The sequence below is a fragment of the Equus przewalskii genome, chromosome 1, assembly GCF_037783145.1.
Source record: "Equus przewalskii isolate Varuska chromosome 1, EquPr2, whole genome shotgun sequence".
In the NCBI taxonomy this organism is placed as follows: Eukaryota; Metazoa; Chordata; class Mammalia; order Perissodactyla; family Equidae; genus Equus; species Equus przewalskii.
In genome coordinates this window covers 145,818,879-145,838,365 of record NC_091831.1, presented here as the reverse complement: position 1 = coordinate 145,838,365, position 19,487 = coordinate 145,818,879, and the positions used below count along the sequence as shown (strand labels likewise).

General features: G+C 37.6%; 1 protein-coding gene across 5 annotated transcripts in view; it reads right to left on the bottom strand.

Moving 5' to 3' along the window:
* TP53BP1 (tumor protein p53 binding protein 1) overlaps window positions 1-19,487 on the bottom strand; it is a 91,595-nt gene that overhangs the window by 48,768 nt on the left and 23,340 nt on the right. For all 5 annotated transcript variants that reach the window (XM_008528509.2, XM_008528513.2, XM_070582150.1 and 2 more), the window contains exons 6-12: window positions 15,303-15,430; window positions 14,581-14,739; window positions 14,103-14,232; window positions 12,324-12,490; window positions 10,886-11,012; window positions 9,510-9,604; window positions 6,218-6,426 (exon numbers count right to left, since the gene is read on the bottom strand). In XM_008528509.2, the coding sequence (XP_008526731.1) occupies window positions 6,218-6,426; window positions 9,510-9,604; window positions 10,886-11,012; window positions 12,324-12,490; window positions 14,103-14,232; window positions 14,581-14,739; window positions 15,303-15,430 (1,015 nt within the window). The remainder of the gene's footprint in view (window positions 1-6,217; window positions 6,427-9,509; window positions 9,605-10,885; window positions 11,013-12,323; window positions 12,491-14,102; window positions 14,233-14,580; window positions 14,740-15,302; window positions 15,431-19,487) is intronic.

Below are 19,487 nucleotides of genomic sequence, written 5' to 3'. Positions count from 1 at the left end.
GTGCCAACCTTTAAAACAAAAAAAAACAAAAAGAGGCTCTGCAATTAAACATATAAAGACAGAAAGAAAAAAATACACAAAATTACCCTTATGCCAACTTTCTCTTGATTAATAATTATCTAATTATAAATATTTAGATCTCACAACATCAAAATTAGGTTGATTTGGACTCCAGTAACCAAGGCACAGAAGAAATAACAGATGTGCAAAGGTGAGCCATCAAGAACAACATGTAAGGAGTTTGATATATAATGAAAAAAGTATAGAACTTCTCCCCCACACACAAAAAACGGTCGATTTAAGACATGCATTTATTTTAACTCTTTTTCCAAAACCCCACTAAGCAATGGCAAAGGGATTCTTTTTACAGCATGAATTTTCAAGAAAAATAGAACAGAAGAAAAGACAACTGCAACAAAATTTTGGAAGAGGGGTCATCTAGTGAGCAGGCTGTGAAAGCTGAATTCCTAAGCCAGCAGCAGAGAAAGCCAAGAAGCAACCCAAATTACACCACAGAACCACGATGCCCCAAAAAAGACTCAGGATTTGGCAGCAGCGCCAGGTAACTCTGGAAGTGGTGGTGAAGCTGGAGCTAAAAACAGGAGGAGGACTGATTGATCTATTTAAAAAGCACTTCAACTTCCAGATCTTCTCTCCCTGACCCTCCTCTGCCCTGTAGAGACTAAAAGATAGCATTCCTGAACTGGAGGACAAGAGGCACAGTTTTCAGAAAGGACCATTCTGAAAACAGGGAGATTAAGTGAAAATTTACATACTGAATGGAACCTACACCTGCCTCTCAACAGCAGTAGACTTCTAGAACAATGGCAGCCAGCAGACAAGACATCAGATGTTTTTCTGGGGAACATGACCAACGTGAGACAAATCAAGAAACTGACATTAGGAGGACCCCCAAAATGGCCCAGCAGATGAATCCCAGAAACAACAAGTACCAATCGCTAGCTCAGAATTTCTAATCTGTTTTCTGGTATTTCACTCTTGAAGCAGACAATCAAGGATTATCAGACACTTGAGGAAAGCCTCTAATTTGAAAGTCAAACATGAAAACTAACAAAACTAATTAAAATCTACTTGAAGAAACAGTGACTATTCCAGGGAGGAGGAAAGTTCTCAAAAGAAACTATTACAGTCACGTGCCACATAACGACATTTCAGTCAACAACAGACCGCATATACAATGGTGGTCCCATAAGATTACTACTACATAGCCTAGGCGTATAGTAGGCTACACCATCTAAGTGTGTGTAAGTACACTCTATGATGTTCATATGACAGAATCACCTAACAACACGTTTCTCACAACATATCCTCATCATTAAGCGATGCATAACTGTATTAACATCTTTAGGGAGATAAGACAGTGTGCCCATAAAACAAGACAAAATTATATATATACATTTTGGTAAGGAAGATTGGCCCTGAGCTAACATCTCCTGTCAATCCTCCTTTTTTTTTTTTGTGAGGAAGATTCACCCTGAGCTAATATCTGTTGCCAATCCTCCTCTTTTTTTGCTTGATGAAGATTGTTGCTGAGCTAACATCTGTACCAATCTTCCTCTATTTTTTGTATGTGGGATGCCTCCACAGCATGGCTAATGAGTGGAGTAGGTCTGCAAACAGGATCTGAACCCATGAACCCGGGCTGCTGAAGCAGAGTGTGCAGAACTTTAACCACCCAGCCATGGGGCCAGCCCCTGCCAATTTTCCTCTTTTTGCTTGATGAAGATTGTTGCTGAGCTAACATCTGTGCCGATCTTCCTCTATTTTCTGTGTGTAGGATCCCGCCACAGCATGGCTTAATGAATGATGCAGTGCATAGGTCCGCATCTCGGATCTGAACCTGTGAACCCTGGGATGCCCAAGCAGAGTATGCAAACTTAACAACTATGCCACTGGGCCAGACCCCAAAATGCTATTTTTTTTAAAAAAGGGAGGATAGGGGCCGGCCTTGTGGCGAAGTGGTTAAGTGCGCGCACTCTGCTTCAGCAGCCCAGGGTTTCACTGGTTCAGGTCCTGTGTGCTCACCTGGCACTGCTCCTCAAGCCATGCTGAGGTAGCGTCCCACATAGCATAAATAGAAGGACCTACAACTAGGATATACAACTATGTACTGGGGGGATTTGGGGAGAAGAAGAAGAAAAAAGGGAGGACATTCAGAGTTAAAAAGAGTTTAGAAATCAAAAACCCAAAAGTAGAAATTAACAACTCAGAGAAAGGTTAAAAGATGACTGAACTCAGCAAGTGCTCTTCTAGGTTTACACAAGAGAAATAAAAACATACATCCACATAAAAACTTGTGCATAAATATACACAGCAGCATTATTCACGACAGCCAAAAAAGAGAAAACAACCCAAACGTCCACCAACTGAGGAATGGATAAATAAAATGTGGTATATACATACAATGTAGTATTATTCAGAATAAAAAGGAATGAAGTTCTGATATATGCCACAACATGGATGAACCATGAAAACATTGTGCTAAATGAAAGAAACCAATCACAAAAGACTATATATTGTATAATTCGACTTACATGAAATATCCAGAATAGGCAAATCTATAGAGACACAAAGTAGATTAGTGGTTGACTAGAGCTAGAGGTGGGGGAAATGAGAGTGATTGCTAATGGGTATGGGGTCTTCTGGGGGAGGGGGCAATGAAAACGTTCCAAAATTATATTGTGGTGAATAACTGCACAACTTTGTAAATATAAAAATAAAAGCCATTGGACTGCACACTTTAAAAGGGTAGACAACATGATGTGTGAATTATATCTCAATAAAGCTATTTTTTTAAAAAAAAGAAAGCTGAAGAAATCACCCAGAGAGTTGAACAAAAAGTGAGAGACAGAAAGTAGGAGACAAAATAAGAAAAATATAAGACTATTCTAGGAGTTTCTACATCTGAACAATACGTATTCCATTTAAAAAAGAACAAAGGGGAAGAAATTATATAATTAAATGTCCCTGAACTGAAGGATCTGAGTTTCTAGATTGAGAGGGCTTATCAATTGCCCAATACAATAAATGAAAATAGACCTGCAGCAAGGGTATGGAAATTTTAGAACACTGGCAACAAAGAGAAAATCCTACAAGATTCCAATAAGGAAAAAAACAGCTCACATATTAAAGATCAGAATCAGACTGGACACACACTTCTCAACAGCAACACTGGAAATTTAAAGACAGATTAAAGAGCAATGCCTTCAAAAAGTTTAAAAGAAAATTAATTACAATCCAGAATACTATACTCCTACAAACCATGAATCAAGTATGAGTAGAGAATACACTATTAAAGAACATCCCCCACGAAAATGAGGGAGTAAACCAAGCAGGAAGACATGGAGCCCAAGAGAAATCCAACATAAAGACAGGTAAGGACAATCTCCCAGGACAACAGTGAAAGGGAGGTGACAGTTATGCACCAGGCATAGAAGGCAACAGTAAAGATTAGAAATCAGGAGGTTCCAAAAGAGGTTTCTCCAAAAAGATGAAGTTTGAGGCCCCTGAACATCTTGAAAGGAGATTTTGACAACTGGTGGAGAGTCTAGGGTTGATTTAGTGAGAAATTCATAGAAAACTAAACAAATAAAAAAGACAATTAGCAATTCCAGAGAAAACAAGAAATTATGCAAACATGGAAAAATAATAATATTCCACAGGCTTTCCTGTGAATAGTGTTTATAACAATAATGTTACTAATAATGTAAACTCAATAATGACTTAAGCAAAATTATGATGTAACTATATTAGAAAGATGCAGCAAGAGCTAAAAAATTTCTTTAAAGAATGTATGGAAATATAATCCTAATATACAGAGTTAGAGGTAAATAAAAGCTTAAAAAACTGAAAGAGTTTGTCTCTGGGTAGGAGTGGGGAGAGACCTTGTTTTAACTATATGACTCCTTTTTTAGTTCTTACAAATGCCTATTAATTAAGTAAAATCACACCCTTAACATAAACACTATGTTGTAAAGGTACTCTTGAGAGATTTTTTAAGAGGCCTGGACTGTACTGGCTAAGACATCTTAAAATGTGAGTCCAAAGAAATCTGACTAGAGTCACCTCAGATTCCAGCAACCCTTGCACTATGTTCAGCATCACTCATTTGTCTCAAATTCTCATTGCTGGTTTTCTAGCTGCCTTTGAAGTTCTCTGGTAAATGCTGAAGGTGGGGCCATTTCTTCACTAGTGTCCTGTTTTCAAAAAATGAGTTCTCCCTTTGTGGTCAGGTATCACTTCCCCGAGTAGGGATACCTTTATGAAGATATTCCTTTCCATAAAAGTCCTATTTGGTCACTGATAAACGTCTGTAATTAGTCTCTTTAATATCAGCTAACTTTTCTGGAAAATTCTTCTCAGTGCTCTGGGTCAGTGCTTATAGCTCATCCCGAAATTCTTTATTTTTTTTGAGGAAGATTAGCCCTGAGCTAACTGCTGCCAATCCTCCTCTTTCTGCTGAGGAAGACTGGCCCTGAGCTAACATCCGTGCCTATCTTCCTCTACTTTATACGTGGGACCCCTGCCACAGCATGGCTTGACAAGGAGCACCATGTCTGCACCCAGGATCCAAACTGGCGAACGCCAGGGCCCCTGAAGCCGAACGTGTGAACTTAACCGCTGGGCCACCAGACCGGCCCTCATCCCTAAATTCTGATGACTCTTTTAAACTATATGTTCATGTAAAGCTTTGATAGAAAAACAAAAGCTAGGGCCTAACCAGTGGCGTAGTGGTTAAGTTCGTGAGCTCTGCTTCAGCAGCCAGGGGTTCACAGGTTCGGATCCCAGGCACAGACCCACACACCACTCATCAAACCAGCTATGGAAGCATCCCATACACAAAATAGAGGAACACTGGCACAGATATTAGTTCAGGGCCAATCTCTCTCACAAAAACAATTAACTAATTAATTAAATAAAAGCTAAAGAAAAAGATGTACAGTGGTTGAACACTCACTCACCTCTACGTAACCTTGTCTTCACTCTTTCACTGCCAGCAACAGCTAATCATTATGGAGCGTTTACCACATGAAAGGCGCTATTGAAGGCACTTTATATTTATTTATATATTTATATATTTATTTATTTATATTATTTATTTATTACTTATTTATATATTTAACCTTCACAACTACCCTATGAGGTAGGTAGTAGCAATATTCCCATTTGATTTGATGAGGAAACTGAGGCTCAGTTTCAACTGGTCACAAAGGCAGTAACGGTAGAGCCAGGAGTTAAGCCCAGGAAGTTCTTGTTCTTAACCACTCCACCAAATCACTTCTAATGATTTAAATAAAATGAAATTTTCAACAAAACACATCAGCTTTAAAACTCTAGAAAGCAATTAAATTTTTCTTCTCACTATCTCCTCCTCAGTAAATTTATGGTATATTTCATTACTGTTCATTTTTAAATATAAACTTTGTTATGATACCTACCTGCAAACTGAAAGGCATGAAAGAAGTTCTCCCAGTAACACAAAAATAATTCTCCCACTTAAGGTCTTACAAGAACAAGTATTTAGACTAACATACAATATGGTCATTTAGATTTAGTTAAGGACCTTCAATTCACTATGAATGAAATCTGAATTTCATTTTTTTAAACATTAATATTTAAAATTATACAAATGAGATCTTAGTTTTCCCTTGCTTTTATAAGAAAACTAACTTCTTATTTGAAAACTAAAATCCATCTTGATGCACTCAGTACAGGAATGATTAAATTATGGTACATGTACTCAGAGAAATAGACAAGTTTGAAAGGATAATATGAAGATGATATAACACTAAAAAATGACTATGACTCAATGCTAACTGGAAAACATTAAAGTTGCATGCTCACCATAAACAACATTTTAAAAAACAATAGGCACGAGGAAAGACAAAAATGACAGCAGTAGTTGTATGACAGAATAATGATTAATGCCCCCTTTCAATTTTGTAGTAACATTTTCAAAAAGTTTGAAGACACAGCACAAAATTTAAACATAAAAAGGTAGATCAAGATGTTAGCTGACTCTAGAAATGTTCTAAAACTAGATTGTGATGACAGTTGCACAACTCTGTAAATTTACTAAATGATCACGAAACTATACATTTAAAATGGGTGAATTTTATGGTTTATAAATTACACCTCAATAAAGTTGTTTAAAAAAAAGATGTTAGGAGGAAAAAACTCTTTCTACAATACTCACATGAGAAAACTCTGGCTGTGATGGGATAGGAAGTGACCCAGGAGTGAAGATGGGTGTGCTCTGAGATACTGGTGTTGAGGCTTGTGGCGATGTATTGGGCTCAGGAGGGAGAGGGGTGTTTTCTATTTCCACTGGTTCATCATCTTGGAGTTTCTTCTGAAAAGACTCTCTTCTTCCTTCAGATAATACTGACATGTCCATTGGCTCATCTGGTTTAATACAGGAAAAACAAATTGTGAAATAAGCACTCATCAATACTACTCACGTTCCAATACCACTAACAACAACTATATTATAGAAATTTCCATTCCTAAAAAAATAGTGACTTAATTTCCAAAAGCTGATAGATTATGAGTAAATTAAGTCCTAGAAATCTAACATATTTTCTTCCCCCAGAGAAGGGAGGTCTACACTTTCAAAATACTGAGATACAGATGAAAATGGGCTTCATCCTGGGGCTGGCCCCGTGGCAGAGTGGTTAAGTTCTCGCACTCTGCTGCAGGCGGCCCAGTGTTTCGTCGGTTCGAATCCTGGGCGCGGACATGGCACTGCTCATCAAACCACGCTGAGGCAGCGTCCCACATGCGACAACTGGAAGGACCCACAACTAAGAATATACAACTATGTACCGGGGAGCTTTGGGGACAAAAAGGAAAAAAATAAAATCTTTAAACAAACAAACAAAAAAAAAATGGGCTTCATCTGGAGATAACCACCCATCCATATGAAATGTTAAATTAACTTGGCTCCTCTGAGCCCCTTTCTTGATTATAGCTCAGTTTTTCACATTTTGCACAGGAATGCCCACATTAATACCATCTAATTTAATGATCGTATATCCTGCCACAGGTCTTGAAAGGAAGTGAACTTGTTCACCACTCCTAAGTAAACATCTACATATCTATGAACTCATTATATTTGCATTAACAACTGCTAAGTGCAGAGAGATGGATGCCAGGACAAATACAGAAGAAGAAAAGAAATCTGTCAGTGCCAATCAGCACTGATTTGCCAAAGAACTAAGTATGAGACACTAATCCTGAAACAAATTGCTCACGAGGGAAACACACACACAGACACTGCTTTCCCATAGTACACGACTGACTTGTAGGCCAACAGGATCTTCCTCAGAGCCAGCCTTGCTAGCTAGGTATTTGATTCGTCAACTCTTTTTCCCCTATCTTACAACTTGACCTCAAACAGGCTTCCTCTAGACCACTCTCACAAACTACCTATACCACTGAGTTTTTCCCTATAACCCACACTCATGCTACCAGATACCCACAACCTCAATATGTACCCTCCCTGCTTAGCTTGACCTCAACCTCACATTCCAGTCTAAATGCTAGGTTTGGGTTCTGGAGCTGCCACAGCTATGTTAAGTATTTTCATTACACCTTTTGATCTTTCTCACCATGAGAAAGCACTTATTAAGGACTGCTGTTCTAAGCACTACATATAAAAAGGCTTTAGGTTAATAATCTTACATAGCAAAAAACAAAAATAAATACAAAAAAACATAAACAATCCCACAAACAGTTATGCACATATTAAGCAAATGCATTAAATCTAAAATACAATTGACAAGGGAAAATACAGTATGTTACATAAAAAAAAAAAGAACACTGAATCATATACATAACATAATCCCAATTATGCAAAGATACTTCCTTATATTTATGCATAGAAAACACTCTGAAAGGCAATATATCCAAATACTAATTATAGTTCTATCTGGATTATGACATCACAGGTGTTTTTATTTTCTCATTACTTTCCTATATGCTTTTGCAACTGTCTACAATGAATACTAATTATGTTCACAATCAGGGAGAAAGCATTTTTAATATAATTATCTTTACATATCTTCAGTGTTCACACTACAGAAAGAAGACATGGTTTTAAGTATAAATCAAACAACTTGCACTAACAGGATTTTTTGTAGAATGGATTCACTTTTATCTTTTACTGAAGATATCACTAATCGTGTTATGTTTAGAATGGTATTAGTCCATTTGGATACCTACAACTGATTTCAAGAGAAACAGTCAGATACAAGCTTTGTGGCAGAAGAAAGTTTAAGATTAACTTTTGTCATAGATAAATTACACTTGAAAAACAGTTAAACATATTTCTATATTTACATCACTCAAGAGCAGAGACAGCAGGATATCATAGGAGGCATATACAAGACAGATAAGAGCAGAGGCTCTGGAGGCAGCTGCCTAAGTTCAAATCCTGCCTCTATGACTTACTGGTTGTGAAATCTCTCTGTGCCTCCATTTTCTCATCTGTAAAACGCGGAGAACAGTAACACCTACTTAAGATTGTTGTGAGGATTCAATGAACAAAAACAAAGAGAAGCACCTAGAACCAAAGAGAAGTGCAAAGAACAGTGCCTAGTACACACAACGTGCTCAATAAATAATAGCTATTGTACCATTATTGGTATGTGAAAGAATGAAAAGGAGAAAATCATGGAATTTATTGGAAAAGCCTCTGTAGAAGCAGTAGGAATATAAAAATATCGTGAATGACTGGATAGGAAAGTAGGACAGAACAAAGGAGGTTTAGATAATGAGATAAATTAAAAAGGAAAGCTTTCTTGTGAATAAAGTAATATATAATCACTAGGTCCTCAAAGGAGGAAGTGAATGAAGTCAAAATTTCTACCATCTGCTCCTAACCACTCTTTGGCAAAAACTACTTTGATAATAGTGAAAATAACTTATAAGAGAAAAAGAAACTATTTTTGATTCCCTCTCACCAACAACATGTTAACATGTTGCTGGGAACTACTGAGGCATTAGTAATAAACCCAGTTCTTCACCATACTAATTCGAGTTCAACTTTAAAAATATAAAAATTTTCCCTTAAATGTCTTTTTAAAAATTAAGTCAAAAATACAGAATTCTCAGGGCTGGCCCAGTGGTTAAGTTTGCACACTGTGCTTCGGGGGCCCAGCCTTCAGGGTTTTGGATCCCAGGCACAGAACTACATCTGCTCACCAAGCCACACTGTGATGGCGTCCCACATACAAAATGGAAGAAGACTGGCACAGATGTTAGGTTAGCAGCAATCTTCCTCAACCCACAGAATTCTCAGAAGAATCAGTGCTAGAAGAGCAAAGAACTGAGCAGAGCACTTTACACTAGGCCACATCCCTGAAGGTTAAACAGACATGAGTCCTACTCAACAGTTTAGGTCACAGTGTTCTAACATATAAAGAAACAGTACATTACGCAAGGCAGAAACGCTGCTCCTCTTCTAATCTGAGGTCAATAGAGCTCACCTTTTCTCCCTTCTTGCTCTGTGGGACTGCTAGGAACAATAAATGGGGTCGATCGAAAACCATCAGGGGAAGGAGCAACAAGATCTGAGGAATTCCTTCATATAAAGAGAGAATCACAGGTTATTTTACCACAGCCACAATTTTGCCTTTGTTTTTCACTTTTTAATAGCAAAAATATCTAAGTCATTCAGACAAATACTTATCGGTATTTGTCTCAAACAGCTACCTGAGGCTGGTGGAAGAACCATGAATAATATAACTATTTCTCACACTAGACATATTGAAGTTAATATTTAAAAAGAAAAAAAAAAAAAGGAGCTAGACCCGTGGCCAAGTGGTTAAGTTCACGCGCTCCGCTTCGGCGGCACAGGGTTTCACCACTTTGGATCCTGGGCGCGGACATGGCACTGCTCATCAAGTCATGCTGAGGCAGCATCCACATGCCACAACTAGAAGGACCCATAACTAAAAATATGCAACTATGTACTGGGGGGCTTTGGGGAGAAAAAGGAAAAAAAAATAAAATCTAAAAAAAAAGAGTAACAGTAAAGCCATATAATTACAAGAGAAAGTGAATGATCAGACACAAGAACATCATAATTGAAAAGCCGGATAACATAGTGCTAAAAAATAAGTTCAGGGGCCAGATGGGTGGCGTAGCAGTTAAGTTTGCATGTTCCACTTGGGCGGCCCAGGGTTGGCCAGTTCGGATCCCAGGTGTGGACATATGCATTGCTTGTCAAGCCATGCTGTGGCAGGCGTCCCACATACAAAATAGAGGAAGATGGGCACAGATGTTAGCTCTGGGCCAGTCTTCCTCAGCAAAAAGAGGAGGATTGGTGGCAGATGTTAGCTCAGGGCTAATCTTCCTCCAAAAAACAAATAAATTCATCTGCAGATTTTAGACATAAGAAAATTTACTCCATTTTTTGCCTAATATTAGGAAAATAATACACATTTTTATTTGTAAAAAAATAAAAAATTTCTTTGTCTTAAAACACAGAGGTAAAGAAATCCAACAACTGCTAACTGTAGAATAACCTATTCTCCGCCCCTAAACTGTTAAACGGGAAAAAGTCCTAACCAAATGGAGGAGGAGACTGCTTAGTTCTGGATGTATAACAGTCTCTAGATAACTGGGCAGTTTCTTCCCTAGTGAAATCTTTGGGCTACTGTTATAAAACTTTCAAATGAGAAAGCAGAGCTACCTGCCTTCAACAGTTCCACTAAGTTCTTACCTCCAAAATTCTAAAGCCTAGAGTTTACCTTTTGGTTTAAAAAAACTCTGGACTAGCAGACAATTTTAGCTCTTTCAACCTTAGCCTAAGACCCTCAGGCATATGTTTTCTTGGAAGAGCTATTTTGGGCTTACTTACATGGACAGACTCTCCTGAACAAGGGATCTCTGACCAGAGAGCTGCAGGAGTTGCAGAGTGGTGGCAGGTGTGGAAGCCAGAGAACACCCACCTTCTTCCCTTGAAGGAGTAGAGCAACCACCAGAAGCTACCGGAAAAAAAAAAATTCTAGTCGCATTTACTTCTCAGACTGACATTATTGAATAGTCAAAAAAACCCACTCAGAACTACAAAGAGTAATGTTCCTATTTCCAACCATGTCCCAAGAGGACAGAAACTGTTTTCTAATTGTACTACACTTAATGGAATGCCACCCTAACACAAATCTTGAGTGATCATTAAATGCACCCCCTCCCTTCTAAATCATGGGTTCTTTAATAAAGAAGTGACAAAAAATTCCTTAGTTCTTTCTATTATGATTGAAGCTTGAAGAGGAAAAGCCAGAATCCTTATACCTCTGCTTGGCTACTCTTCTTTCTTGTGAAGCTTCTATTATAAAACAGCAAATGAGCCTTTCATTCCAAGATCTACCTAAAGTGAAGTAAAGCTCATGCCATGATGAAGATGGGAGAAGTCAAAACAATGCACATGACACCTGATGACATGAATGCAGTAATTTTCATCATTAGAACCTGGGCTTCCTCAAAGGAGACAGAAAATACTAATGCATTAGTAAAAGGATACATGAGCAGCCATTGCTGATTCATACTATAAAGTGTCTTCTGTTGGTCCCTTCCCCTTAGTAAAAGATGGAGTATCAGTGGTATTAATCTCAAGTATAAAGGAATTTCTTAAATATAGCCATATAGCTTTAGCGAGAGACCAAAAAAGGTTTTCTTGGTGACCCGCTAAATGTCTTGCACACATTCACAGCATAGTAAAGGAACATAACCTTCTCTTCTTCCCCCTTACAACCAACACATTATATTTTGCTGGTTATTATTGAAGCTTTCTGACTCTGAGGTTGTGGAAAAGGGGATTGGTAAGAGAGTTAAAAAAATGTAAAACAAATACTAGCTAGTCTTCCAAGCTTTATGTTCTTTCTGCTAGACCATAACTTCCTATTTGTAGTAGATGAACTAATAAAGAGATGAGCAAGTAGACTATTACCCAGATGAATATGAAAAACTTATATTTTAGTATCATAATATTTAAGATTTGAAGACCTATGATGAACAATAGTTACTCTGTCCATAATATTAAATTTACTATATTATTAGCTGTTATTCCTCAATATCTCTATTTCCATAAAAGAGAGAAAATTATGTTAAAATGTTAAATAATAATCACTCCCAAAAAGCCCTTCTCATTAATCAGCTAGAAACATATTTTTCTTCTATAACAAACACATCAGCATACATATAAAGTGCCTTCTAACTTAAGCAGTAGCCTCAGAACAGAAATAAAAGTTTAGATCTTTGGAGAAGAGATGCTATAGCAACTAAATTACTCTTTGTACCTATTTTATTAGTCTGGTCAAACAAGTCTTCCTGAGTTGACAAAACCTCAGGCTCTGTTGACTTCTGAATCTGCAGTCCACCTTCCAGAAGTTCTTGAGCAGGTATTTGTTCTTTTGTTTCCACAGCAGCAAAAGATACTTTGGGACTAGAAGGCATGTCCTCTGACCTAGGAAATTCAAATCACGAGAAGAAAAAGTTGCTATGTTCAAATGCTTTCATCTTTGAACTAAGAAACTTTTCCTGCTTTGTGTGTTTTCCTTTAATAATTTCAAAAATTCCAACAGCTCTCATCTATATAACTATTTATGGAAAGTGAAATAAGCTACTTTTTATAATGATACAAAGCCATCAGCCCATTTCAAAGCCGGTCTCAGTCTGTCACAGAGCAATGCCTCTTTTCTACTCTGTTCACTGCTGTGCTGCATGCTGTCCAAGATTTCTGATGAGTGATTTAGGGATTCTGGTTATATATGCTGTTATCTAGACATGCATGAAGGATTCTGATCCAGACCACAACCAGTCCTAAGGATGACCTTACACAAAAAGGGTTTGGGTGTGAATTATCCTCTGTGACAGTGCCACACACATTACCTTTTACTGACCTTTTCTATTTGATCTACTCAACCTAAGCCCCAAACCAAGATTCCTTCACACCAATACTACTCACACACGTAAGGCACTCATTGCTGGCTTCTTTACAGAGACTTATGAGGTTCACCTATTCTACCATTCCCCAAGTAAAGAGAATAGCAAAACTAGCTAGAGTGAAACTTCCTAAAGAAAAGCCTAAAAAGTCAGCCCCTGTTAAGCTGAGTATTTTGCAGTAGACAACTACTCTTGATATTCAACTTTGATCAGGACCCTATGCCCCATTGTTTCTATAGAAGGAAGTAACAAAACAATACTGAATGTTTATTCACCCCCTACCCCAGATTGGAAGCATCTACTTTTCCTCTGCCACATTCAAACTTGAGCTGTTGACCAGAGGCAAGGCTGTTTTGGATACAACAATCACCACAGGCAGAGCAGAGCTTTACTGCCCAATTCCTACCAAGTTAAGAGCCTAAAGGACTTGGGGAAAAAATACCTCCCTGCATCTATACCATAAACTACCAGATGTAGGATACCTGAGGACCCAAAGCAATCTGGGCACTCATCAAGTATAGAAACAATAGACTTTCAGGCCAGCCCTGTAGCCTAGTGGTTAACTTCAGCACGCTCTGCTTCAGCAGCCTGGGTTTGGCTCCCAGGCACAGACCTACACCACTCATTGGCAGCCATGCTGTGGTGGCAACCCACACACAAAATAGAGGGAGACTGGCACAGATGTTAGCTCAGGGTTAGTCTTCCTCAAGCAAAGCGAGGAAGATTGGCAACAGATGTTAACTAAGGGCAAATCTTCCTCAGGAAAAAAAAACAAACAGTAGACTTTCAAATATAATATTTGTGTGACTCCTCAAAACACTAGAGAAGCTAGGAAGACCTCTCAAAGATAATGCCTCTATAAACAAAGATCAGAGAGGAGGCATAGCAACCAAAGATTAAGGAGTCATGCTTATAGTTACAGCCACAATAAAAGAGCTTTATAATATGCCTAAAGATAAGATGAGGACACAACAAGAATTCATAAATAATCAGTGTTTCTATTGGACAGAAATATGCCCAGTATGAGAAAAAAACACAAAATCAACAATATCTAAAACACGTTTTCACCTGGCCAAGTGAAACAGCACTATAGCAGAAACTCAAAACTACTTTCTAGAAAGAATATGGTTTACCTTGCAGGTGGTGGATTTTGCTCTTCTACCACATGTACATCCTTACTGGGCTGTCCTGCTATGAGGACACCCTTGCTGGGCTGTGCTGTCTTGGGGATATCTTCATTGGACTGTTCTTCATGTTTAATTGCTTGAAGTTTTAGAAGACAGGAAGTTTTAGAAGTCAGGAAGGAGATATTAATTTTTCAAAGTACTAGAAGTAGTCCTGAATGATTCCCTAAAGCAAAGACTTTAATAGAAAGAAGTCTAATTTGAAAATATTTACAGGTATCATTCCAAAAAGGAAAATAACCAATAACCCACTTACAAAAAACCTAATCTGCAAGCCATCAACTGATAAGTATTTGCCAGACAACTGTGCAACTTTACTATATTAACTTAGTCAGCTATGAAATGTAACAAGGAAAAAACAACTAGCTCTAGGATGGCAGGAAAATGCTTATAAACAACTCCAAATGCCAGAAAACATGTTTCATACCAACATTAGCATCCACATCAGATAGTCTAGTATAACCAGAGTTGGTGGTTACTGACTGCAAAGGCTCTCGGTCTACTTCATATGGCACAGTATGTTCTTCAATATCCTGGCTCTGGGAGAGTTCCAGAACCCCAAAGCCCAACTGTGATGAGGCAGGATCTAGAAACAGAATGCCAAGAAATTAGATATCATCCCACAATATTATGCACTATGCAAGCTGCTGTCCCTTAGCAAAAGAGGGCCACGTTAAGTCCTTCACATCAAAGTTCTGCCCTCCCAAAATTTTTCAAAATTAAGAATAAAAATACTAAAAGTGAAGGGGAAAAATGTGCAATGAAGCAAAAACTTAACATACTATAAAACCTTACAAGTACCTAATACAGGTAGACTATGTCTACTTCCTGACAATTTACAGAAACCTTACCCAGACACACAGCAACTCAGATTGTATTTCCATTCCACAAAGCATACAGGCCAAAAATATTTCAAAACCAAATGAATACAAAAAAAGGAAGAGTCAATATGCAGAAAGGGGGCTATCCAATGAGCTACAAATTGCTGAACACCAAATTGGGTGGACTATGAGCAAATTTCCTAATGACTAGTCTCATTTTAATGATGAGAAATCTATAACCTGATCAAAAGGAAAAATTCCAATATCTGCATGCTTACAATAAAGGGACTTAGAACAAGCTACTATCCTGAAAAAGGGATAAAGCTACCTTCAGCACCAAGAGAGTGTGTGTTATTGTCTGGAGTATCTTCTTCCTTTTCCTCTTTCTCCTCTTCCATCTTTTCTTCCTTCTTTTCCCCCACAGGAGGAGCAGATTCCACTGACATTCCCAAAACACTACGGAAAGACACAATCATGTGTTCCCAGATAGGTTGGGACACTTTGCTCAAAGCATTCTTTGAATTTTATTGTGACTCCCCACAGAGCAACCACCTTTTAAGCAAATTTGAAAAAGTAAAAAACCTCACCCCACTAGTGCTTCTTTCTACAGAAAGCACCTAAAAGGTTAATATCTCAAAACACCATACAGAATTAAGTAACACAAATATTAAACAGAGGAACAGAACAAACATACTTGAATTTTATCTTTCTCTGAAAAGGCATGAGCAGGGACAGAAAAATCTTGCACTCAAGAGTTACTGACAAGTGACAAGAGAAGATGTGCACAAGATGTGCAGGGAAGGGACTCAAAAATACATCTATTAAACCAGACACAGTTCCCAAAAATACTTTAATAAAAAATCTTAGAATACATAGACAGAACCAGAACAGCTAAATAAAATTCAGGTAAGAGGCCTATGTATTTAAAAGAAGTTAACATTACAAGTAAAAAAGCATAATAAACAAAAGTAAAAGACAAATCAAAATTAGGAAAAAATATCTCTAACAAATATTAACAAAAGAATAGTCTCCATAAAAATATGAGCAATTCATATGAAGAACCCCAAGAGATAAATGGTTAAAGAAAAGACATCTCACAAAAAAAGAAATACAAGTATCTATCTTTATACATGTGAGAAATCAGAAAATCAAATGTTGCCAATCAAATCAGAAAATTTATATATATAAATACCATACTACTATTCAGTGCTGTCCAAACCTGAGGTAAGACAACCATTATCACACACTTGTTTATGAGTATAAACTAACACAACCTTTCTGGAGAACAATTTGGAGATATGTATTAAGAGCTCTAAAAAATGTTCATACCCAGTAATTTCTATTTCAATTATAAGAAATACTTTGAAATGTGGAAAGATTCTTGTATAAACTTATTCCTCAAAGTTTACTGTGATTAAGAAACAGTCTAGGGGCCGGCCCCATGGCCTACAGGTTAAGTTCGGCATGCTCCACTTTGGCGGCCCAGGTTCAGTTCCCAGGCTGGGACTTACACCCCTCATCAGTGGTGATGCTGTGGTGGTGACTCACACACAAAAGAGAGGAAGACTGGCACAGATGTTAGCTCAGGGTGAATCTTCCTCAAGCAAAAAGGAGGAAGACTGGCAAAAGATGTTAGCTCAGGGAAAATCTTCAAGCAAAAAAGAGGAAGATGGCAACAAATGTTAACTCAGGGCAAATCTTCCTCAGCAAAAAAAAAGAAAAGAAAAGAAAAAAACAATCTATAAGGCCAGCATTAGGGGAATGATTAAATAATTTCATAATCCATAAAGTGATATATTATACAGCTATTAAAAATATTTAAAACAACCAAATACAATGTGTAAACCTGGATTGGGTCCTGGATAAAAAAACTATATATTTATTTATATAACTATATATGTATATAACTACATATAAATAAATATTTTATTTATATATACTGTTATATATACCAAATTCCATTTATACATACTTATATAAATATATATTTTTTTATATATATAAAAGACATCTTTGAGACAATTGGGAAAATCTGAATATGAACTATATTATTAGTATTACGGAATTTATATTTTCTTAGGTGGTGATAATAGTATTAAGATTATATAGGATAATGTATTACTCTTAGGGGATGAATGCTAAAGTATTTAAGGGGAACTATGACATCTGCAACTTAGTTTCAAATGATCCAGCCCCCCCCAGAAGAGTATATTTTATATATACATACGCATACACATAATCTCACACACACACACACACAGAACAAATGTACATTATCCTTTCACTGCTTCTTTGGGTTTAAACTTGTAAAATAAAAAACTCAGGGACAATGTTATTTTGAGTTGTCGAAAAACACTCATGTACAAAGGTCAGCAAATAACCTTTTACTTTCCACATGTCAACTATGTAAAGCAAGTGCACCAAAAAAAGAGGGAAAATATGCCAAAATGTTTACAGCAATTAGCCTCTGGGTGGCAGAATTATAGATGACATTTTTTGCTTCTTTGTAACTTTCCATACATTTAATAATTCATACAAAGACTACTAAACATAACTTTAAAAGCATAAAAGAGGTGAAAACATAAATTTACAAAGTTGAGGACCATGATTCAAGGAAGAGAAAAAGGACTAAGTAAAGATTTCCACAAAAATAAAATGGAACATTACCGTATAACTGGCAGGACTAGATACACGACCTTGGGAAATGCAGGGGAAGAAAGTCCAAGAGCAAATATGACAAAAAGCAGAACAGCAATGAAAGACAGCACAAACCACACACACATCTTCCTCAGTCTCTTTTGGTGTTTTTTCTTCATGTCCCTGACTTCTACATGTTGGTAGGCTCAGTGAGACCTTGGACCTCTTCACCTCTACCCACCTCCTTAGTGATCTTATCCACACTCACGGCTTTGAATAACATCCATATGCTTATGACTCTGTGATTGAAATCTCCAGCTTAGACCCTCCTCCTGAGCTCCAGACTTGCATATAAATTGCCTCCAACTGGCTATTCAAAAGGCAGCTCAACTTTAACATCTCTAAAACTGACCTTCTCCTGCAGTCTTCTCCATCTCAATTAACAGCAACTCCATTCTTTCAGTTCTCAAACCAAAACCGTGGAATCATTGTTACCTCCTTCCTTTCTCTCATACTGCACATCCAATCTTTGAATTCTATTTTCAAAAACCCAGAACCTCACCACTCTTCATCCACTTCTACTCTGATATAGCCACTGTCATATTCTGCCTAAATTATTTCAATAGTCTCTTAGTTGGTCTTCCTGCTGCAGCCCTTGCTCCTCTCTTCAGTCTATTTTTTTTTAATTTAATTTAAATAGCTTCTTTTATTTATTCTTTTTATTTTTTATCTTTATTTTTTCCCAGCTTTACTGAAGTATAACTGACAAAAAAATTGTATATCCTTTAGTCTATTCTTGATCCAGCAGGCGAGTGACCCTGTTAAAATCTAAGTCAGGTCACGTCATTCCTCTGCTCAAAACCCTTAAATGGCTTTCTACCTCGCTAAGAGTAACAGCCAAATTCCTCGCAGTGACCCACAAGGCCTTACATACGTTGGTCCCTCCTTTACTTCTGTGACCTCTTCTTCCACTCCTCTCAATCACTCCACTCCAGCCACGCTAACCTCCTTGCCATTTCTCAAATATCCCAGGCACACTCATGTCTGAGGGCCTTTGCACTTGCTGTTCTCTATGTTTGGATTGTACTTATGCCAGCTACAGCAGAGATCACTTACTCAAGATTTTAATCAAATGTCAGATCAGAGAAGCACCCTATCTAAACTTGCAACTCCTTTGATGTTTCCTATCCCCTCTCTGCTTTATTTTTCTCTTTAGCCCCATCAGTGTCTAACATACTATATATTTTACTTATTTATCATGTATTGCTCTATCCCATAAAAAACATAAGCTATATTAAGGTCGAGGATTTTTATCTCCTCTGATCACTTTGTATGCCCAAAACTCAACAGTATTTGGCATACGGGAAACAATAAATATTTACAGAATGATTATGTGAATCAGAAGACAAGTGAAATAAATCAGATTACAGACAAAAAATGGTACTGATGTTAAACTTTTCTCCACTGTCTAAAAGAAAGCAAAGGTTTAAATATATTATTTAGAAGTACAAAATTAGCCAATAAAATAAAATTATTATTATCAAAAGTTGGGGGGCCAGCCCTGATGGTCTAGTGGTTACAGTTCAGCGCTCTCACTTCAGCAGCCAGGGTTCGTTTCCCAGTCACAGAACCACATCACCTGTCTGTCAGCTGCCCTGCTGTGGCAGTGGCTCACACAGAAGAACTAGAGGGGCCAGCCTCTTGGTGTAGCGGTTAAGTTCATGAACTCTGTTTCAGCGGTCCACGGTTCACTGGTTCAAATCCCAAGCACAGACCTATGCACTGCTTATCAAGACATGCTGTGGCAGACATCCCACATATAAAATAGAGGAAGATGGGTCCAGATGTTAACTCTGGGCCCATCTTCCTCAGCAAA